At 51.6% G+C, this 22,667-nt stretch overlaps 1 protein-coding gene across 6 annotated transcripts in view; it reads left to right on the plus strand.

Moving 5' to 3' along the window:
* The window catches only part of Kifc3 (kinesin family member C3), a 114,195-nt gene that overhangs the window by 70,447 nt on the left and 21,081 nt on the right, over nucleotides 1-22,667 (plus strand). For 2 of the 6 annotated variants that reach the window (XM_045154564.1, XM_045154554.1), the window contains 4 exons: nucleotides 4,337-4,547; nucleotides 6,855-6,997; nucleotides 12,098-12,236; nucleotides 14,958-15,160. In XM_045154564.1, the coding sequence (XP_045010499.1) occupies nucleotides 4,376-4,547; nucleotides 6,855-6,997; nucleotides 12,098-12,236; nucleotides 14,958-15,160 (657 nt within the window). In that variant the 5' untranslated portion in view covers nucleotides 4,337-4,375. Of the gene's footprint in view, nucleotides 1-4,336; nucleotides 4,548-4,639; nucleotides 4,655-6,854; nucleotides 6,998-12,097; nucleotides 12,237-14,957; nucleotides 15,161-22,667 lie in introns of those variants that run through there. The other 4 variants (XM_045154547.1, XM_045154572.1, XM_004663509.2 and 1 more) reach the window with 4 other exon arrangements.

Below are 22,667 nucleotides of genomic sequence, written 5' to 3' on the forward strand. Positions count from 1 at the left end.
GGGAACGCGCCGCGGCCCGAGTTAATCATTTCCTGTGGAAAGTGCGGGAGGGGCGGGAGCGGGGCGGGCCGAGGCGGCGGCGGCGGCGGCGGCGGCGTGGAGCTGCCTCCCGCCGGCGGGCCGGACCGGGCCGAGCCCCGGGCGCTGCGGCGACACCGGGATCCCGCCTCTGCCAGGCCGGTGAGTCGGGGCCCGGGCACGCTGAGGGCGGGCTGGGCAAACCCCCCGCTCCTCGCGGGCTGCGTCGCGGGCACCGCGTCCAAGCCGGCCCTACCCGGGACCCTTCCGTCCCAACCCGCGACGGGCACGGGAAGGGCCCGGCCCCCTCGAGGCCAGGCCGTACGCGGAGGCATCGTCCCTCCGCAGCCAAGGACCTTCCCGGGAGCCGGGCGTGGGGGCTGCTCCTCTCCTGGGGACAGCGCAGACGCTACCTGGTTGCAGCCTGTCAATCAGCTCGCCCCCTCCTCTGCGGAGATCGCTCCCCGGATGACTGCTGACTCCCCTACCTTGTACCATGGGCCAGTTTGCTTTCTTCTGCCAGGCAAGGGAGAGGGGTGCGCCAGCACCCGGGTTGGGAGGAAGGGCCTCTTGGGTACCCTCCCGGAGGAATCAGGTCATTGACAGCTGCAGTCCAGGCATCCCAGCAAGGAGGGGGAGCCCTGGAGCTGCCCCTTTCAGCTCACAGCGGGACTCTGGTTTAGGAGATTTTTAAAAGAGGAAACTGGTTTTAAATTCTTAAGTACGACTTTGTTGCCCTCTCACCCCTCAGTACAGGGTCTCAAGTGTGGGCATTGGGGCCACCCCTGGTGTCCCTCTGCCCCAGGGCAGATGAGTGCCCTTCCTTGCCCAGTAAGACTTAAACTCCATGCCCTTGATAAAATGGTGTTCTCCTTGGCCACCAAGTCATTTGCTAGGAATGCAGCCCCAGAATGGGGCTGTGTGTTTCCTGGACTTCACAATGTGGTGAACTCTGCTGTCTGTATGGGCTCTAGTGAACACAGAGTTTGAAACTTGGAAGCCCTGGAACAGCCAGGACATGTGACTGTGTGCCAGAGAATCCCAACTCCATCCAGCCACCTCCAGTACTTTCCTAGAGGGATCAAACCGTCCGCAGCATCAGTGCCTAGGTGAATGTGAAGTCTGTCCCTGATCTGGGGTAGGGAAAGAGCTCAGCTCTGTACAATCCTGGCCTAAATCCAGAGAGGCGTTGCCCCTCCCGCAGCCATCCCCTCAGCATTCACCCACCAGTGGGGTGAAGCCCTGAGAAACAGCATCATGACCTCCTTGTATAGGCCAGCGTTGTTGTGAACACTTCCCATGTGCATTCTCTAATCTTCATGCCAGCTCTGGTAAGGTGCAGTCCTTACCATGTTATAGGTGAAGACGATGAGGGAGAGAGGCCAGGTGATTGTCTCAAGGTCATGCTTCCCCTAAGTGGCAGAGCCAGGGCCTGAACTAGTTCCGCAGCCCCACCTCAGGGTGGGGGAGGTCCCAGGACACCAGGTCAGGAGTCAAATACCTATGTACCTTCCTTCTAGACCTAGGACCCTGGCCTTGAGATTCCTTCATACTCCTGACCTTCACACTGGAGTGTCCAGCTGCTAAATTCAGCTGCTTTTTCCTCTTTGGGATCTAGCACACGCCCTTCCTCTTTCTTCAGACTGCCTCTCCAACTTCCCGTCCTGATAACACAGAAATACCATCTCCTCCTGCTCCTGCCTGCCTGGACTGAGCTGATTGCTTTCCAAAGTCTCCTCGCTCAACCATGGAGTCTGCCTGACCACCTTACTTTGCCAGGAGCTAGGTCTGCAGAGGTGTCCTTCTCCATCCTCGCCCATTAACTCTCAGGGTTGGCTTTGTGCCCAGCTCTGTGCCAGGCAGCCTAGAGAAAGACGTGTTTGTTCCTCTGTTCTTCCATCCCAGCTTGTCCATCTCCAGTCATCTGTGGTGCTGGTCCACATACTTGGATTAGCCACCGCCAGTCCTTTGGTCCATATTCCTGTCCTCCGCCCAGGGATACTGCACCCTGGGGCAGCCTCCTCCAGGTTGTCCTCCTAGATCAAGGCCGAGACAGGGCCTCACTTCCCTGGGGCTCCACTCTGCAAGCATTAGATCCCATGTCTGCAGTCCTCCAGCCCCTATACCCATGTGTTGTTGGTTTTTTTTTTGCCTCTTGATGCATCTTTCATTCCTGCTCCACTGTCTGCCCCACATGTCATGTCTGTCCTATCCTACATAGTGCATCCTCTCAGTTCATCTTATGCCCATCATGGCCCAACTTCCCCAGAGAGAAGGAGATGGCTGCTTCCTCAGCCCTACTTCATTCCCTGGGCCTTCCTAAGTCTGTCTTCTGACTCTACTGTGTTTCATAGTCACTGTTTCTTCTCTCTCTTTTCCAGTCTCACTTTGTAGCCCAGCCTAGTGGCACGGAACTCTGGATCCTTTTGCCTCAGCTTCCCAGGTGCTGGGCCGACAGGTGTAAGCCACCAGGTCCTGCCATCCCATGACTTCTCTTAAAAGGCTTCCAGGGCTTTCTTCCCAGTTTGACGTGGCCATCTGACTCTCCTTCCTACACTCCCTCTGTCCCACCACTCCTGAGGACTCCGTATGCGCCCTGAACCCCTGCCACCTCTCTGGCCTTCTTTCTCCAGGTTCCCTTCCCACCCCAGCACTATCCTCACCTGACCTTGCCTCCCCTCTTGCTCAACCTTGGCTGATTGCATACTCACCTTTAGCACGGAGTCTTGGTGACTGGTGCTAACCTCTCTTCCAGGCTTCTGTTCGAGCACGCGTGCGTGTGTGCGTTTGTCCAGTAAACCATCACAGTATTTCCTGTGGATACACCTCACTGAGCCCTGTGACCTTAGGGAACCAGAGTAGGTCAGTAGAAGTGGGTCTTGTTCAGACAGATGTCCTTACTGCCTGGCAGGAAGTGGTCAGTGGGGCAAGGGTTGGGGACAGTGAGAGTGATCCACACACAACCCAGGTAGCTTCATAGGAAGTCCCTTGTTGCCTCTCCAAGTTGATTCTGCTTCTGTAACTGGTATCACAGCCTGACTCTGGGACTATAGCTTGGTCCGTTTAAATGTCCTCAAGGCTGCTGTGCATACAGTAGGCACTCGATAAAGATCTATGCAGTGGGGAAGACGGTGATACAAGGCCGGCCTGGGTTGCATAGTAAGATCCTGTTTCAAATAACCCAAACAAAACAAAACCCGAAAAGCCTGTGAATGTTTGAATCTGTTCATTTGTTCAGTTCTCACAGAAACTACCAGGCTTTTGGTCTCCAACCAGTCTTCCCAGGCCACTGCCCCGTCCCACACCACCCTGGTGCCTGCCACCCAGTTCCAACCTCCCTGTAACCTGCTTTCTATTGAAGTTTTTTTTTTTTTTATCTCCCTTTTGATAAGGAGCACTTTCTTTTCCCTTTTCTTGAGACAGTATCTTAGGTATCCCAGATTGGCCTTCAGCTCTCTGTGTGCTTGAGAATGACCTTGAACCCCAGATCATCTGGCCTCCATTTCCCCAAGTCCTAGGATTGCAGGCCTTGCACCGATTTTTACCCAACTTATGCTGCACTGGAAACTGACATGAGGGCTTGTGTATGCTAGGCAGGCCTCTTCCAACTCAGCTACATCCAAATTCCCTTACTGGGAGCTTTAAGGCCACATTGCTTCCTGATTGGAGGACCTCTGCTAGGTGCCCGGCACATAGTAGGTGTTCAGTCAATAGTGTGTTAAGTGAGGAATGTATGGACACCAGGCAAGGTGCCTGCCACACCCTAGGCAGAGTGAAGTTTACTTGACTGTGTGAATGAACTGGCTCTAAGAGACTTTGCTATATATAAATCCAGCTTGCCCCTGGCCACAGTCCAGGCCCTTCTAAACCCCTCCTCAGTGAGATGCTCACACTCAGAACATTTAGCTGCCAGGCCACAGTCCTGGGACAGGGCCTGAAGGCTGAGAGTTTAGCACGTGGCTGAGTGCCCTTGGAAAATGAGATGTTGAGCAGAAGAGGAAAAGGATTAGACGTACCTCTGAGATGCTGTGATTCCTGGAGCTCCCCTGTGGCTGCAACCTGGCTCGACCTGGAACATTGCTGCACAGTGTGTGGCATACATGGTTAATACGTCCCCTGCTTACTCGAAGACTCCATATTCAATAGCAAAACGAAGACAGGCCCTCTTTTATCCAGTGAACCCAAGGGTCCTTAAGGATTCTACCATTGGGGTTGTTACCCTAGGTAACAAGCGACCTGTGTTCACAGAGCCTTCTAGATGGCCCCGGGTGCTGGCCACCCCCTCTGCAAGCTCACCTCCCCCTTGTTTTCTCTGCAGGCCACCCGGCACCCACAGGAGGCTGCTGAGCTCCGGGCCATGGTCCCGTCCCGCAGGACTTGGAACCTGGGAGCCACGCCCTCACTGCGGGGCCTGTGGAGAGTGGGCCGGGCCCGGGAGCCCGAGCCTGGGATGGCTCGCCCCGCCCCAGCCCCAGCCAGCCCGGCTGCCCGCCCTTTCCCACACACCGGCCCGGGGAGGTTGAGAACTGGTGAGTCCGCATTTTTAAAATGCCTCTTTATTTCCCCTTGCTTCCTCCAGATCCCCGAGATGCGACTGAGGTTTCTCGCGGTTCCTAAACTCAGTCCGAGCTGTCAGGTAATTACAGGGTAGCCGGCGGCCCCGAGCGAGCCGGCGGGGGTGTGGAAGCGCAGCCCGGGCTCCTTCCCAGTGCCCCGCCGGGCCGCCGAGAAGGCTCCGGAGTGGGTTAAACTTTAACAGTAGCACCGGGGTCATCCGCCACGATCGCGCGGGCCCAGCGAGGTCTGGGGGCTCTGTGATCGCATCGATCTCGCCCAGATCCCGGCAGGGACCGGTAAACAAGGTAGGTGAAGGAGCCGTCCTGCGGGGTGCCCTGTGTAGCCCTGACACCTGATCGCGCCTGCTTTGCCCCGGACGGCTGGGTGTGAGGAGCGAACTGAGGCTCGGAAGTGTGGCCAGGCGGGGTGTGGGTGCCAAGTGCTTGGTTTTAGGTGTCGGACAACCCATGGAGGCTCTCTGGAAAGTGCCCACCACCGGCAGGTGCTTAGCGAGAGGGTCCCCAGTCTAGGTTCCTTTTTTGGTCCCCTGGGGAGCCGGGAGCCCGAGCTCACCTTTCTGGGTCAGGGAGCCTCTCCTCTGTTCCTGTGGTGGCTGGACACTGGGGAGGGAAGTGGAGCCGCTCTGACCCTTCCCCAGCAGAGTGTGGGCTGCTGGGCAGGTCGCCCTGGTTGTGTGGGAAGTCTGGGCTCTTAAGAGAGCTGCCTTCAGGGGTTTGCTCTCTGTCATTCCTGACCTATAAGCAGGGGAATTCAGATTACCAGCCTTGATCTTCAGCCCATGAGGTCCAGTCCCTTTGGTGTACAGCAAGGAAACTGAGGCTCAGAGAAGAACCATAGCAGATTCCTGTTTCCCTCCCTCCCTCCCTCCCCCTCTCAGTGGCATCCAGAGAGATGCATTAAAGATCTCCCACCTTCTGTGGTTGCCTGGGTCTGGGGTTGGCCACTCCTCAACACTGAGCTAGGCTAGGGATGACCCTGAGGCCTCCAGGAAAAGCTAAGGCTTGTGAGACAGCCAGATCTGGTTGTCTACATTGGCCAAAATATGGTCTCCACCACAAGGTAGCCCCAGATTTGCAAATGTGGTAGAGAGGACTATGGCTTTTCTGGCTGGGGGTGGGGGAGAAGAAAAAGAAAAAAAACATTTTTCCCTTGAAGAACATAAGAAAAAATATAAAAACAGTGAAGGAATCATTGTACATTTCTATAGTTTCAGTTTGGGTGTTCATATTTGTCTATGAAATGAGTACAGTGAGTGACTTTGAAGACTTTGGGCTACTTTAAAAACTTAAGACAAAGGTCCAATGAACCCCATGTGTGAAATCCAGACCCAGGAGACCCAGGAGGGTCTCAGCCAATGTGGCTGTTTCCTCTGTGCATCCCCCACTAGCCCTCTCTGATTGCCTCCCTGAGATGGTTAGACAGCCAGGGTTGGTTGGCATATGGGATTTGAATACTGGCTCCGTGTGTCACTGGGCGTGTTGTTAACTCTTTAGGGTGTCTCCTTTTCTGCCTCTTGGGCAGAATGCTCCCTTCCTCCCTGGGCACATCATCCCAGTGGCTTGTGTCTCTGGGCCCTTTGTGCGCTCCGTACTGTGCCTTTTCCCATTTGATGGGGCTGCTTGGTTCGTTTGTCTCCATGTCAGCTGTGGGCTCCTGGAGCACACTTAGCCTGTTGGCTGCATCCCAGGGTCATGGTTTCAGTTTGCTCCTTGAGGCCAACACTGTTTCCCATCCTGTCCAGATCATGAAGAGAGAGAGGTGGCCCCAGTCAGCGGGGCCCTGTATCCAAGGCCTGGGGGCATACACTCTAGCTGGTCCCCCCTTGAGCACACTTTTGGAGAAAGCATAGGACCAAGCCACCTAGTGTGTCTTTGGTCTTAATGAAGACAGGGGATAAATTGCCACCTAGAGGCAGCCTGGGTAAAGCCATGGCCCTGAGATGTATCTCATCCAGTCAGGCTTCCTCAGGCTACTCTCTGCGGGGGGAGCTGATGGTGCCCCCCCACCCCAAGCCACAGTGTGGAGAAAGGCGCCTTCCAGGAAAGAATCTCAGGGCAGCTTTGGTAAAGGAGGCATGTAGCCCCTGCCGTGTGCCAGGCGGTGCTTTTTTTTGTGCGGGGTGGGCATGTAAGGATACCTGAAGTGCTGCTGGCCACACCGGGGCCAGCTGGAGGGGGCAAAAGCTGAGCTCAGCCCAGCCTTGGCTAGTGGTTCTCAGTCAGCAGTTCAAGCATCTCACCTGGGTTGTCCTGGGACAGGGCGTGGAAAAGACACCCTGGCTGTTGGTGAAGAGGACTCCAGTGCCCGATTTGCAGCTCGCCCAGCCCTAGCGCAGTGCCGAGCCCTCAGTGTGGACTGGGCTGGCCCTGGGAGTCCACATAGGATCTACCTGACCGTGCAGGTAAGCACTGTGCTTTCAGCAAGGTGTGGGAGTGAGTTTGGCTGGTGTGCTCTGACCCACAGAGCTCTTGCAGCTAGGTGCCTGACAGGCTTTGGGGGAAGAATTGGGAACCTGCCAGGCACCTGTTGGCTAAGCTCCTTGTAACCCATTGCCGTGAGCACGTGTGGATGAAGCTGGTTGCATTGTAACTTATCTTGGGGAAGATCTCTCCAGAGGTGACAGGAACTCTTGAGCCACGCCCTGGCTGAGGTGGTGAAGTGAGTGAGTGGGGCCTCTGCTGAGATGTGCAGAGCTGGAGGTGATACTGGGGAGACAGGCCAGTTTAGAGGAGCTGTTTATTCCCATGTGAACAGGGCTTATATTCCTTTAAAAATTTTTTATATATGTGAGAGAGAAAGAGAGAGGCAATGAAGCTGACATACACACACACACACACACACACACACACACACACACACACAGAGAATGGGCTCATTCAGGCCTCTAGCCACTGCAAAAGAACTCTAGACACATGCTCCATCTTGTGCATCTGGCTTTACATGGGGACTGGGGTATCAAACCCAGGTTCTTAGGCTTTGCAGGCAAGCACTTCAATTGGTGAGCCATCACTCCAGCCCTTGTAGTCCTTTGTTTGAAGTGAGGATCCAAGAAGGCAGATGGAGGCCTCACTAATGCTTGGCTTCTTTTCCTTTTCAATTGTTATTAACTTGAACAGACATACTTACTATATACATATGTGACTATAGAAATAATACATGAATAAAGTAGTGTTTTTATATTATCAACTGTTGCTGAACACAGGCATGATTTCATGTTGGTCTTATAATCCTTTTTAAAATCTCAAGATAAAGATACTGCTTTTTATATGAATTTATAAATGAAGACATGGAGGCTCAGAAAGGCTAAGTAATTTGCTTCTGATCACACAACAAACTGGGATCTGAACCCAACAAGCTTTGTAACAAGTGATGTAAAGAATCCACTGTATGGATAGATTACCTAGAAATTAAGTACTTCTTGTTGTGCTGGGATTAAAGGTATGTGCCACCATGCCCAGCTATATGATTTTTCTAAAACAAAGAGAGAGAATGGGCACACTAGGGCCTCCTGCCACTGCAAACAAACTCCAGACACATGTGCCACTTTGTGTATCTGGCTTCACATGAACACTAGAGAATTAAACCAAGATTGTCAGGCCTTGCAAGCAAGTGTACTTAACCACTGAGCCATCTTCCCCCTCCCCCACATATATATTTCTTTCTTTCTGTTTTTGTTTTTTTTTTTTTGGCTTTTCGAGGTAGGGTCTAGTTCTAGCCTAGGTTGACCTGCAATTCACTATATAGTCTCAGTTTTTTAACCTTGCACTCATAATGATCCTCCTACTTCAGCTTCCTGAGTGCTAGGATTGAAGATAGATAGAAAGAGAGAAAATTGGCATGCCAGGGCCTCAAGCCACTACAAATGAGCTCCAGATGCATGCACCACCTTGTATATCTGGCTTTGCATGGGTACTGGGGAATTGAACCTAGGTCATTAGGCTTTGCAGGCAAATGCCTTTAGCCATGGAGCCATTTCCCTAGCTCTCTTTTGTTTATTTTTTTAAAAAAATATTTGAGGGCTAGAGAGGTGGCTTAGTGGTTAAGGCACTTGCCTGCGAAGCCTAAGGACCCAAGTTTGACTCCCCAGAACCCACATAAGCCAGATGCACATGGTGCATACATCTGGAGTTTGTTTGCAGTGGTTGGAAGCTGTGGCATGCCCATTTTCTCTTCTCTCTCTCTCTGTCTCTAATTAATAAGTAAAATATTATTAAAAAATAAAAATTATTTGAGATAGAGAGAAAGAGGCAGACAGAAAGAAAATGAGCATAGACATGTCAGGGCCCTTTGCCACTGCAAACTAACTTCAGGTGCATCTGTCACTTTGTGCATCTGGCTTTATATGGTTATCAGGGAATCAAACCAGGACCATCAGGTTTTGCAAGCAAGTGCCTTAAACTACTGAGCCATCTCGTCAGCCCTTTTTTGTTTGCTTTTTTTCTCTTTCTTTCTTTTCTTGGGGGGGGGGGATGGGGGGTTGAGGTAGGATTTTTCTCTAGCCTAGGCTGACCTGGAATTCACTATGTATCTCAGGATGACCTTGAACTTGTGGCAGTCCTTCTACCTCTGCCTCCTGAGTGCTGAGATTAAAGGCATTTGCCACCTCCTCTGGCTTGTTTTTGAGGCAGACCTAGGCTGACCTGGAACTCACTCTGTAACTCCAGGCTAGCCTCAAACTCATAGTAATCCTACCTTCTGAGTGCTGGGACTAAAGGTGTGCCACCATGCCCAGTTTCTTTTTTTCCTCTCCTCTCCTCTCCTGTCTTCTCTTCTCCTCTCCCTTTTTCTTTCTTCTTTCTTCCTTAAAGCAGTATCTTACTGTACAGCCCAGGCTGACCTCAAACTCATTGTGATCCTCCTACTTCAGTCTCCCAATTGCTGGAAATAAAGACGTGCCCTACGATGCCTGGCATCCTCTGAATTATTTCAGTAAGCTCCATTACCATTGCAGTCAAGGCTTAGGTAATTTAATGAGTGCATTTGCTGAAAAGATACTGGTAAAGTAGCTACTTTCTGCCAGTGTATCCTTAGCCCCAGTCCAGGAGTATGGAGAAAGGAAATGAGCTGACAGCCTGGTGGAGGCACCAGAGAGTCACCAATGGCCTCAAATGCATGAATGCAAACCAAGCAAGTGCCAAGAACACAGCTGTGCAAGATGAAGCACCATGATTATCTGGAGTGTGGCCAAGACTCTCCTGCAAAAGGTGTGCCTGGGGAAGAGCACCATTCCCTCCTACTTTTTATTTTTTTCAGACAGGGATTCCATTTATACCAAGCCGGCCCAGAACTCATTATGCGGCCCAGACTGACCTTGAGTTTGTGGCAGTCCTCTTGCCTCTTTCTCTTGCGTGCTGGGGTTACAGGTGTGACCCACTGTGCCAGCCCTCCTCCCACTCTTCTGATGTCCATGCCAGCAGCACTCCCCTTCCTGGAAGCCATGACGCAGATTCTGATACAGGGTGGGTTCAGAAAGCACGTACCTTTGAGCCGATTCTCCCTCCTGCAACTGGAAGTCCTCAGCTTCTACTCTGGGTAGGGGTCAGGGTGATGCTGCCTCGAGAGCCAGTCATGTGTTTCATGTTGTTTCTTAGCCCTTCTTGTGAGGTTCTTCTGAAAATGGAGCCAGTCTTTCTTTGATTTGTAACGTCCGCGAGGAGAGCAGGTCTGGTACAAGAATGGTTAAGGAAACCAGAGTGTAGTTAAATTGAGAGGCTGTGGTCAGGAGCCCACAGCCTTGACTGGGCGGCGGCTCTGTTCTTGAGTTTGATTATGGGGTACTGGGCTGCGGCTGAAGCCTGGGGTCAGCTGATCTGCTCAGGATCCATCTCAGAACTGCTGCCAGCAACAGGCATCGAGTTCACCTCTCTCTGGACCCCTTCAGAGCCCTGCCCTGTTTACTGGTGTGACAGGGTGGCAAAGGTGGGGCCCAAGTGGATCCTAGGCGCATGGTGAGGTGATCTGTAAGTCTAGGGCTCAGTGAGCCCAACAGCTCAAGTGTGAGACGTCTCCCCAAAGGCGCTGCAGGAACTCCCAGCCCCCAGGCTGCCTGCCCTTCCTGTGCTTCGGCCAGCAGCCCAGAAATAGTGTAACCTTTGCTCCTGTGGACAAATGGAAACTTCCAGCTGCTGCTGTCACTGCCATCACCACGGGCAGCCTGTTCAAGATGGTGTGGCAGTTGGTTGGAGGGTGGGGATAAAATCAAGTCCTAGGGAATTCTCCTAAATACAAGGTATTGGGAGGAAGAGGTAGAGGGGATGGCTATCAAGACATCTGCCAAGGCCACTTTTCTCTTCTTTCCAATTCTTTTCAGTGGCTTTTTGACGCTCAGAGTAAGAATGAAGATTACGGAAATGACATGACAGTGATAGCCACCTTCCTGTGTGCCAGGCCCTGTAAGCAGTCTGCTTGCTCAGGATTAAGTGCCCCTGGTGCTCGGAGGCAGTGGTGTGTCCTCCTGGGTTAAGGAGGCAGTAACAGCTTTGCAGAGGCTGTGTAACTTGCCCACAGCCACCACGCATACGGGTGACAGGCCACCCTCCCAGGCTTTGCCCACTGTAAACTTAGCACTTTTCAAAATGTAATACTTGACCTTAGAGTGTGCGAAGACACAAAAATCTCTTCATACTCTCTCCCCAGATACCTCTGCAGATCACTGAAAAACACTGTGGGTATTTATAAGGTGAAAATTTCAAACTCGAGACAGTTCCAGAGGCACATGGAACCATTCCTCTCCTCCCATTCCTGTTGAGAAGTTTCTTTCTATTCCCCCAAAGTTAAATGATGACACTTCTACTCTTAGCTCTACCTCCCCCTTCTCAAACACAGAGGAAACCACTGTCCATGTTCTCTGGGTGGATTTTTACCTGCTTCTTGTGTTTTACTCTCAAATGGGAAGGCACTTCCCATGCTGTTCTGCTGCTTGCCTGGGTGTCTTTTTGGTGAGCTGTAGGGGATGTCTGTGGATGAAGTGTCTCTTTATGGCCTTCCTCTAGTCTGCTCCAGCCCAGCTCTTTTGCCTGGGTTGACCAGGAGATGGGGTCCCATGGTGCCTGGATGACCCATGGGGCAGGGAGAGGGAGGAAGGTAGGGTGCACATATGAACTTATTACAGCCTCTAAGCCTTGGGGATGCCATCTGGAGGTGGGAGACTGACCTGAACAGTTGCCTATGGTGATGGTGCTTGTGGTCTTGACACTAGCAGGCTGCCAACGGACTGGACTCCTGCTCTGTGGAGTCCATAGGGATGGCTGAGTGTCACCTGCAGATGTTAGGTGCCCAGAATCTCCTTTGTTGGCACGGAGGATGGCCACTGAGGGGCCTGAGAATAAACCACTGTGGTCTTGCTGTGGGGTTGAGCACCTGCCTGTCACTAGGCCCCGGGCCTTTTGGTCCTGACCTGTACTATGAAGGGCTGCAGCAGCCCCGGAGCTCACCCACTCCAGGCTGAGTCCCTCCTTAGCACAGGCCTCTTCATGTGAGGATTCTGGTTGTGTCTTGGCAGCAGGCCCTACAGGACAAGGGGTGCGAGAGCAAGAGTCAGGGGACGAAAGAAGACAAGCTCGTGAAGAGACAGGCGCCAGCCCCCAGGCGGGACCGGGAGGCCCCGGAAGCTGGTGGCACCATGAATGTAGAAAAAGCAGGTAAAGGCACTTGGCCCGACCACCCAACACACCCTGGCCAAGCGAGTGCAGGAGGGAGGCTCCTGTGGAGTCCCTGTGGCCCCACACTCTGTCCCCCAGCTGCAGGGAGCCCAGCCAGACTCTGACTGCCTGACATGAACTTGAGACCCTGGCCAGCCTCTTCCAGCTCCAGGAACAGCCTTGTGTTTGTCCTCTCCTCCCAGGGCCACCAGTGCCCCACCCAGTGATAAGCAGTCTTGCTGGTGGGGGTTAGGGTTGGATTTCTGGCTTTTTGTCTTTTCTTAGCACCTGTCTAAAGCAGGGCAGGGAGCAGCCTCCCAGACGCCACTGCCACCTTGTACAGAGGCCTGGCTGTGTCCTGGCCAGGGGTCTAGAGGGCAGGGTTTTGAGACTGGTGTGCTTCCTGTTGCACAAACACTAACGAGGCACCTAAAGGCATGGCTTTCATTCCTTTGCCTCCAGGCTGAGGAAGGAAGCCAGTGGTTGCACCCCTCTAGCAAGGCCCATCATGGCACCCAGAGCTGATGGGTTCTGGAAGATTCTGCAGGATCCTTTGCAGTTCCTTGGGTTCCTTGGGCTTGAGCCCAAGCTCAGTCATCACTGGGAAAGCGCACCCTAGGGAGCCCAAGGGCAGGGCCAGGAGGAGATGGGAGAAGGGGCACTGGTGTTCCCAGTCCTCCTCCTCCTGTCCCAAAGGGTGCTCTGTGTCTGAACTTGCCAGCTGAGCTGCTGCAGAACCGCTCCCTCCTCTGAGGCCATGCCAGAGTCCGCCTGTCTGGGCCCAGAGCCTTCGTGGATATAGGGCAGGCATGAGGTCTGGCTGAGGAGTGGCCATCTGGAGCTTGGGAAGGGACATTGTCAGGCCTGCTAGACGGGGTGGGCCCAGAGGAGGAAGGCCAGCTCCCCTCAGGAGTGAGAACAGTAGTAGACCCTGAGCTCTGAGTCCTGTGACAAGCAGTGCCTTTGGAAAGTACCTGCCAGGTGTTATGTGGGGCCCTTAGCACAGCACCCCTTCTGCCCAAGCCCCCTTGGACCTTGTCCCTCCTCCCTTCCTTTCCTTCTCAAAGTTCCCTTAGCTTCTTCATGCTCTTTCTCCTCCTCCACAGCTCCTCAGGCCTTTCTACTTCTAGCACCTGCACAGGGCACCATGTTAAGGGCTGGTGCTCAGCCTCCCATGCTCCAGGTTGGGAGTGATGTCCTATATGACAGGGCTGCCTGAGGCCAGTGGCAGTCACTCACATCTGCACTCTCCCACGGGCCAGGTACATTGTCCCTGTTTTCACATAGAAAATCCTGCAGGGCCCCTGCCTTTCGAATCTCAAGGGGCAGGACTAGCTCTCTGCAGAGCCCTGCACATTCCCTCCCGTACCACTAAAGGCTGTGGAGGCCACATGGTCACATGCTGCCCGTGGTAGCCCCGTGTGCGGCCTGGAAGCATCTGTCTGCCCTCACTCCCTCTAGAACAGATCACAGGAGCTTGGCTAGCTCTGTGTGACTTGCATGCTGTGTCACATGCAAGGCCACTCAGCCAGGGCCATTGGCCTGGTCCCCAGCTCTTTAGAAGTAGGGGAAACCAGCCCTGCCCAGTCAGTGAGCATCTTTCTGGCTCTTTAGCAGGGCAGCCCCTGTGTCCCAATTCTTACCTTGCCCAGCTGGCCAGCTACAGCTTTTAGCAGCTGCCACCGACTCCCTGGTACTGCTCAGTTATAAGGCTTTGCAGAGCTGGAACACACTTCTCAGTTGAATACACTGGCCCAACTTCCAAGCTGCCAGTGGTAGGATCAGATACAGGGGGAAACCAGAGCCCAGAGCATGGAGGAGTGGAAGATTCTCTGGCCAGCACACTCCCCCTCTACTCCTGACTCTCAGATACTTCACAGGCCTTTGTTGGGGCTGCTGTAGGAAGGAGACAAATCTCTGTTCTCCCCTTTTTCCACTGGCCCCCTCTCTCCCTGAAATGCCTCAGGCTGTCCCTGCACAGACCATGTTCCTTTTGGGTGTTCTGGAAGCAAGTTATGACAAGCACCCCGGTTCTTCTAAAAGGTCAGCAGCCTTGACTCCCTGTGTCCACCTGTCTGTCTGTCTCTCTCTTGTCGTGATGACAGGACAGGAGGAGGACTCAGGCTGTGGTCCTCCCAGGCTTGGTATTTGTTCCTTTCTGGTTCTTCTCCCCCTCCCCCACCCCCAAGTACAGGAGTCAATCTTGGAGCTGGCCTGGCCTTTCCTGCCCCACAGGCAGGCCGGTCACACTTGCATGCTCTCCCCTCACTCCTTCTTGGTACACAGGTGACTGCTCTGGAGGAGCTGGGAAGCTCTGTTCCTCTTCTATGCTCTTGAGAGGGCCTAAGCTAGTTCAAAGCAGTCATTTCCCAATGAGACTCCTTTATTTTTAGTGGCACTTGCTTGCAGGTTGGCCACTGAGAGATATTAGCCCTTAAGACCCTAAACACACACACACACACACACACACACACACACACACTTATGCTTCAAGGAGATTGGTCAAGGCAGTGTCCCTCCCCCAGAAGCTGCCTGCTAAAGTGACTCTCCCTGAGGCAGACCTGGACGCCCCCTTCCATGTTGCTGGGGCCTCTAGCCCTTGCCTCACCCCACCTACTTGCATCCCCTTCCATCTCCATGGTGGTCCTTGCCATGATGGGCCCCTTCCTCCTAAAGTGGGACTTCTGCTGCCCTGCTGATCAGCCACTACTTTGCTTGTAGGTGGGCGCCTCTTTGGCATCGGGAGGTGCTCAAGCCTGTCGGGGTCACCAGGTGCGGCCCCTGTGGTACATAGGATGGTGGAGGCCATGTCCCAGCTTCAGGACGAGAAAGCCCAGCTTCAGGAGGAACTGGTAGTCCTGCGAGAGAGGCTAGCCCTCCACGACAGTGACCAGCAAGTCACATCCACCCAGCTGCAGAACCAGGTATTTTGGGAGACAGGGATCAGACTGGAGGGCATTGCTGGGGCACCTGGACTCCACCAGGAGACAGGTGGGGGTACCTTTCCTGGTTTGGGAAGACACTTAAGACTGAGGTGAGAAGAATCAGAGGCTGGGGGCCTCCATCCAGTCATCCTCCTACCTCATTTGCTCAGTTACCTAGACCAGGCCCTGTCTCTCTCCTCCCCCCACCTCCGCAGAAGTGTCATAGCTGGGAGTGGATCAGGAAGCCCAGGGATGCTTCCACCCTGAGGCCTACAGTTAGTCCACCTCATCTCCCATGGTTCCTTGAGATGGGCAGACTAACAGGACAAAATGCACCCTGTAGGTCCATCCCCCAGTAGTCAGGGAATGAGAACAGAGGCTGCCATGAGTGTATGTGCAAGGGTCTCTCAGACCAAGAAGGCAAAGGGTCTGAGGTTTAGGCTGGGAACATTGTCCCCTCTGTTGGCTGACCAGGAGGACGTTAGGGTGCCTTGGGCCCAGGAGCTGCCTAAACTGTGATGCTGACTGCTGGCTCTCCTCTGCAGGAGCACCTCACTCTTTCCTTTACATGGGGGCCCAGTCCTCTCATGGGGCTCAACTCTCCTTGCCAGTGTTTAGCATCTGTCTCCCTGGCTGGCCACTTTCCCAACATCCCCAACACCATTTGCCAGATTGTGCCTCTTTGTGCTGCAGTCCTGGCCTGGCTCCTGGACCTTTGGGCCTGGGGATCTCTGCTCACATTGCATGTTCTTTCTCTGTCTCATGCGCAAGCAGACATTCTAGATGTATACACTGGACTATGCTCAGAAACATCAGTTGTGCTGTGGCTTGACCCCAGCTCAGGCAAACCATTACACGTTATTACATTGGCTGGAAGAGCCGAAGTTGGGGCCCACTACCTTGCTGAGTTGGGTGGGCCTCCTTGGGGGCATCTTGGTACCCTGTGTCTCCTCGATATGCCCTTACTCTAATGCTTTGCTGTCTTTTTAAAAATTTTTATTTATTTTTATTTATTTATTTGAGAGAAACAGAGAGAGAAAGAGGCTAATAAGAGAAAATGGGTGCACAAGGGCCTCCAGCCACTGTAAACGAACTCCAGATGCATGTGCCACCTTGTGCATCTGGCTTATGTGGGTCCTGGGGAATGGAGCCTCAAACTGGGCTCCTTAGGCTTCACAGGCTAGCGCTTAATCACTAAGTCATCTCTCCAGCCCTGCTTTGCTGTTTTTGATCCTGTCTGTCCCACTGGCTTAGAGCTCCCCAGGGCCAGCTCTGTAGTCCTAGCTGATGTGTATGGGTCTGCTTCTTCATGTTTTTATGAGGCTTGAGAACCCGCCACTGAACTGGGCTCAGGATTCCCAGTCACATAACTCAGCCCCGTCCTGTAGAGGCTCTGGTTGGAGGGAGCTTGGATGCTTGTTGCAGACGTAAAACAGGCAGAGGGACAAGGACTCTTCAAGAAGGACTTGTCTGAGGGCTTTGGCCCACAGTGAAGGCCAGTGACAGTTTTCTGGGACAGTGCAGAGAACAGAGGGAAGTGCATGTGAACCAAGGGAATAGCCAGTGCAAAGGAACAGTGGCCACAGGAGGAGTCAAGCTTAAGACACTGCCCTGGCTTAAAATGGATGCTAGAGAATTGAACTTGGGCTGGCAGGCTTGTAAGCAAGGACCTTCAACCTCTGTGCCGCCCCAGTCTTTAATAATTTTTTAAAAAGAATTTATTTATTATTTGAGAGAGTGAAAGAGGCAGGCAGAGAGAGAGAGAGAGAGAGAGAGAGAGAGAGAGAGAGGGAGAGAGAGAGAGAATGGGCTCGCCAGGACTTTCAGCCATTGCAAATGAGCTCCAGACACATGTGCCACCTAGTGCATCTGGCTTACGTGAGTCCTGGGGAATCAAACCGAGGTCTTTTGGCTTTGCAGGCAACATGTGTGTGTGTGTGTGTGTGTGTGTGTGTGTGACACACACACACACACACACACACATATTTTGAGATAGGGTCTCACTGTAGCTCAGGCTGACCTGGAATTCACTATGTAGTCTGCGGATAGCCTCAAACTCACAGCGATCCTCCTACCTCTGCCTCCCAAGTGCTGGGATTAGAGGCGTGCGCCACCGCACCCAGCTACATGAATATATTTTGATTATATCCCCTCATTACTCTCTCTTGGCCCTTCCCAGTCCTGCTGAATCCCTTCTTCCCTACTAGTCTCCTTCTACTTTCATGCCTTTTTCTCTTGGGTTTGTGTTGCCCGCGTGAGCATGGGTGAGGGTTATTTGCCAGAGCATGAGCAACTTACCAGTGGCTGCACCACTGAAGAAAATGTGTCATGCCCCCCCCCCCCAGCAACCATTGACCACCAGTAGCTTCTTAGGAAGGGGTGGAGCCTCACGAGTCCTCATTTCTGCCCTTTGCCCAGGTTCCTAACTGCCAGCTCTTTTCCACGACTTTTGCAAGGTATGGCATCTGAAGCTGTGGGTCTATGAGCTGATCCCTGCAGGGTTTAATCCTGTGGAGATGTGGACCTGACTTTCCCAGACTCACTAGTTGTGTGGCCTTGGTTTGCTATCACTATGCGTCTCCTTTTCCTCATCTGTAAAATGTTGTCATAACAGAACTTGGATGGCTACCCTCAGGGAGTGACATTTTGCTGCCATACCACCAGGTGGCTTGGGTTTCAAACCCTGGGAGCATCCATTCTGGTTATGTAGCTGTATGGAGTCACCTCTTCCTTGAACCTCATTTCTCAATTTCAAAGCTTGGTGGCTTTGTTATTGGGGGATCATTTGTGAAGGTGGACAGGAAAGTGGGTACCAACTATAAAGTACAGCACCTTATGGGTTCCCACTCCTATCTGCTCTGGTCTCCCCGAGTCTCACTGATGTTTTGTTTTTCAAATATTTTATTTATTTATGAGAGAAAGAGAGAGAAACTGGGCATGCCAGGGCCTCTAGCCACTGAATACAACCTCCAGACACATGCACCACTTTGTGCATCTGGCTTACATGGGTACTAGCAAATCAAACCCAGGTCATTAGGCTTTGCTGGCAAGTGCCTTAATCACTAAGCCACCTCTCCATCCCCCCCCCCTTTTTTTTTTTGGTGTGTGTGTGTGTGTTTTGAGATAGTCTCAGTCAGCAGGCCAGGCTGTCCTATATATCCCAGGCTGGCCTCAAACTCCTGATAAGCCTTCTGTCTCACTGTGTGCCACCATGCCAGCTCTACATGTGGTGTGACACTGTCTTGGACTTCCCTGAGGTTTGGATGTCATCGTTCTTGGGCAAGCCCCCATCTGTACACCCTGCCTGGCTTTCATGGTACCTCATCCTTGGAAAGGCGAGATATCCCGTGGTCAGGGGTGGGGCTCTGCAAGCGGCAGCCTGACTTCATTTCAGCCAGAGACCTACCACTTCATAGTCAGGTGACCTCAGGGAACTCGCTTGGCCAAGGCTTTCCTCCTGGAACTTTGGTTTTTCTTCCTACACAGCAATCACAGTGCCACCGATAGGACTGGAGGTTCAAGGCTGTGACCTCACCAAGCCCCTGCCTCTGGCATAGCTATCAGGGTGAGAAGGCTGCCGTTGTCACTGATGGAGCCTGGGCTGGTGGGAGCTCTGAGAGCCTCTTCAGGCTCCTGTCACTAAGTGTCCCGTGGAGGTATGGCATGGGGCTTGCACCACTGCTGGATGGCCTATGAAGCAGGGAGCCTGGTGACTCCCAGTAGCCCTCCCCCTTGTTGACAACCACGGCCCCAGGCCATCATGGGCAGATGACCTCCTGCTGTTTTCTTATTGCAGTTGTCCATGGAATGGTGGCTGCAGGTTCCTGAGTGCTTGTCAGCATGCTGACACTGACTCCCTACCCTCCCTGCCACCAGAAAACTAGAGCATGCCCTCACATTGTCTAGGTTGGCCTACTTTTTCTAAAACTGTTTTTTAAAGTTGCAATAGAATACATGTAACATATTATTCACCACTTAACCATTTTTAAATGTAAAGTTTAGTGTTGCCAAGAACATTCTTGGGGGCTAGGAAGATGAATCAAGCAGCCCACACTCAATTCCAGAGCCACACCTGCCATAAGCAGGGCACCGACAGGGTCACAAGTATCATGTTGGCTTGCAGTGGCAAGAGGCCCTGGTGTGTACACAAATGCACGCACACACGTGCAAATGAATGAATTTTATTTTTTGCTTTTTCAAGGTAGGGTCTCACTCTAGCCCAGGCTGACCTGGAATTCACTGTGTAGTCTCAGGGTGGCCTCGAACTCACAGCGATCCTCCTACCTCTGCCTCCTGAGGGCTGGGATTGAAGTCGTGTACCACTATACCTGGCTCTGAATAAAGAATTTAAAGAGTACTTTTATTTATTTACTTAGGAGAGAGAGGATGGGAGGGAGAGAGAATGAGCATACCAGGGCCTCTGCTTCTGTAAACCAATGCCAGACAGATGCACCACTTTGTGCATCTGGTTTTACATGGGTACTGGGGAATTGAATCTGGGTCATCATTATTTGCAAACAAATGCTTTCGACCACTGAGCCATCTTTTTTTAAAAAGAGCATTCTTGGGCTGGAGAGATGGCTTACTAGTTAAGATGCCTGCCTGCAAAGCCAAAGGACCCAGGTTCTGTTCCCCAGGACCCACATAAGCCAGATGCACAAGGTGGCACATATGTCTGGAGTTCATTTGCAGTGGCTTTATGCCCTGACATGCTCATTGTCTCTCTCTCTCTCTCGTTCTTTCTCAAATGAATGAATGAATAAATAAATAAAATAGAGGGAAAAAATTGAAAACTAATTTCATTAAAAAGAGCATTCTCTTTGTTGTAGAGCTATCTTCCTTGTACCTTATGCGTCTATGAATCTTGTGGTATTAAGTCCCTCATTGAAGTGGGATCACATAACATTTGTCCTTTTGTGATTGCCTTATTTCCCTTAACATACTGCCTTTATGGTTTATCTATATTGGAGCATTTGTCAGAATTTTCATTATTTATTTGTTATTCTATTTTTTTGTCTTGTTTTTTCGAGGCAGAGTCTCACTGTGGTCCAGGCTGACCTGGAATTAACTATGTAGTCTCAGGGTGGCCTTGAACTCACGGCAATCCTCCTACCTCTGCCTCCTGAGTGCTGGGATTAAAGGCATGTGCCGTGCCACCACACCCGGCTTCTATTTTTTTTTTTCATTAGAGAGAGAATTGATCACCAGGACCTCTGTCTACTGCAGTGGAACTCCAGATGTGTGCACCACCTGTGTGCATGCGCCATCTTGTGCATCTGGCTTATGTGGGTTGTGGGGAGTCGAACTTGGGTCCTTAGGCTTCACAGGCAAGTGCCTTAACCATTAAGACATCTCTCCAGCCCCATTATTTGTTTTACTATTATTATTTTTTGTTTATTTTTTTGAGGTAGGGCCTAACTCTAGCCCAGGCTGACCTGGAATTCACTCTGTAGTCTCAGGGTGGCCTCAAACTCATGGCGACCCTCCTACCTCTGCCTCCCAAGTGCTGGGATTAAAGGCATGCACCACCACACTCTGCCAATTTTATTATTTTTAAATTTTTAATTATTTATTTGAAAGCGGAGTTAGAGAGGAAAGACAGAATGGGCACACGAGGTTCTCTAGCCACTGCAAATGAATTCAAGATACATGTGCCACTTCTGTGCACCTGACTTTAGTGGGTACTGGAGAATTGAACCACTGCCATTAAACTTTGCAGGCAAGTGCCTAAACTGCTGAGCCATCTCTCAAGCCCTATTATTATTTTAAGTGCTGGGGGTCAAACCCAGAGCCTTGTTGGGTGTGGTGGCGCACACCTTTAATTGCAGCACTCGGGAGGCAGAGGTAGGAGGATTGCTATGAGTTCAAGGCCACCCTGAGACTACATAGCAAATTCTAGGTCAGCCTAGGCTAGAGAGTGAGACCCTACCTTGAAAGACAAGCAAAAAATCCAACCTCCCCCCCCCCAAAAAAAAACCCTACAAACTCAAACCCAGAGCCTTGCACATGATAGGCAAGTGCTCTGTCACTGAACTACTCCCCGTCTATTTATTTGTGGTCTTGCTGTTTAGTCTACACTGGTCTCAAACTTGGGATCCTCTTGTCTCAGCTCCCAAGTGCTGGGATTGCAGGTGTGGGCCATCATGCCCTGGCACCATGCTCAGCTGTCAATTTTTCATTTTTTGGAAAGTATTTACATATTTGCAAGGAGAGGGGGGGAGAGAGAAAGAGAGAGAGAGAGCACGCATGTGTATGAGGGTGCTAATGCTTCTTGTTGCTGCACTCAGACTCCAGGCACATGTGCCACTTTGTGCATCTGGCTTTATGTGGTTACTAGAGAATTGAACCTGGGCTGATGGGCTTTGCAAAAGTGCCTTTTAGCCACTGAACCATCTCCCCTACTCCTAATTTTAAAATCTTTGAGGAATTACAGTACACTGTTTTCCACAGTAGCTGCCCCATTTCATATGCCCACCAGCGGTGCATAAGGTCTGGGTTCTCTGTATGCCTACCAACACTTGCTTTTAAAATATCTATCTATCTATCTATCTATCTATCTATCTATCTATCTATCTATCTATCTATCTATCTATCTAGTAAGAGAGGGAAGGAGATAGAGATAGAGAGAATGGGTGTTCCAGGGCCTCTAGCTACTGCAAACAAACTCAGGATACATGCACCACTTTGTGAAACCGGCTTTATGTGGGTACTAGGGAATTAAGCCTTGGTTCTTGTGCTTGGTAACTGCTAAGCCATCTCTCCAGCCAAACACTTGCTATTTTTATTTAGATAATAGTCATTTCACTGGGTGTGTGATGGTATCATTGTGGTTTTGATTTGTATTTCCCTAATAACTTCAGTGATGTTGAATGGGTTATCATGTAAATTTTGGCCAGCTGTGCATATCTGGAGAAATTAATCCAAGTTCCTTTTTCAGTCCAGGTAGTTTTGCTTTTTGCTGTTAAGAAATTGTAGAAGTTCTTTTTTTAAAAACATATTTTATTTATTTGAGAGAGAGAAAAGAAGAGGCACAGAGAGGAAGAGAGAGAGAGAGAGAAAGAAATGGGTGAACCAGGGCTTTTAGGTACTGCAAATGAACTCCATACATATGCACCACCTTGTGCATCTGGCTTCTATGAATCCTGGGGAGTCAAACCTAGGTCCTTAGATTTCACAGGCAAATGCCTTACTGATTTCTTAGATATGGCCTCAAGGACACAAACAGAAGGAACCTCATTGGCATAGTAGGTAGTGACTCAGTCTCATAATCTGAAGGTCATTAGTTTTATCCTCACATGCTGCATCAGAAATGTTTGCTGGGCCTGGTGGTGCATGCCTTTAATTCTAGCAGTGGGAGGCAGAGGTAGGAGGATCACCATGAGTTTGAGGCCACCCTGAGACTACATAGTGAATTCCAGGTCAGCCTGGGCTACAGTGAGATCTTATCTCAAAAAAATATGTGTGTGTGTGTGTGTGTGTGTGTGTGTGTGTGTGTGTGTATTATAAA

Source organism: Jaculus jaculus, chromosome 1 (assembly GCF_020740685.1).
Source record: "Jaculus jaculus isolate mJacJac1 chromosome 1, mJacJac1.mat.Y.cur, whole genome shotgun sequence".
Taxonomy (NCBI): domain Eukaryota; kingdom Metazoa; phylum Chordata; class Mammalia; order Rodentia; family Dipodidae; genus Jaculus; species Jaculus jaculus.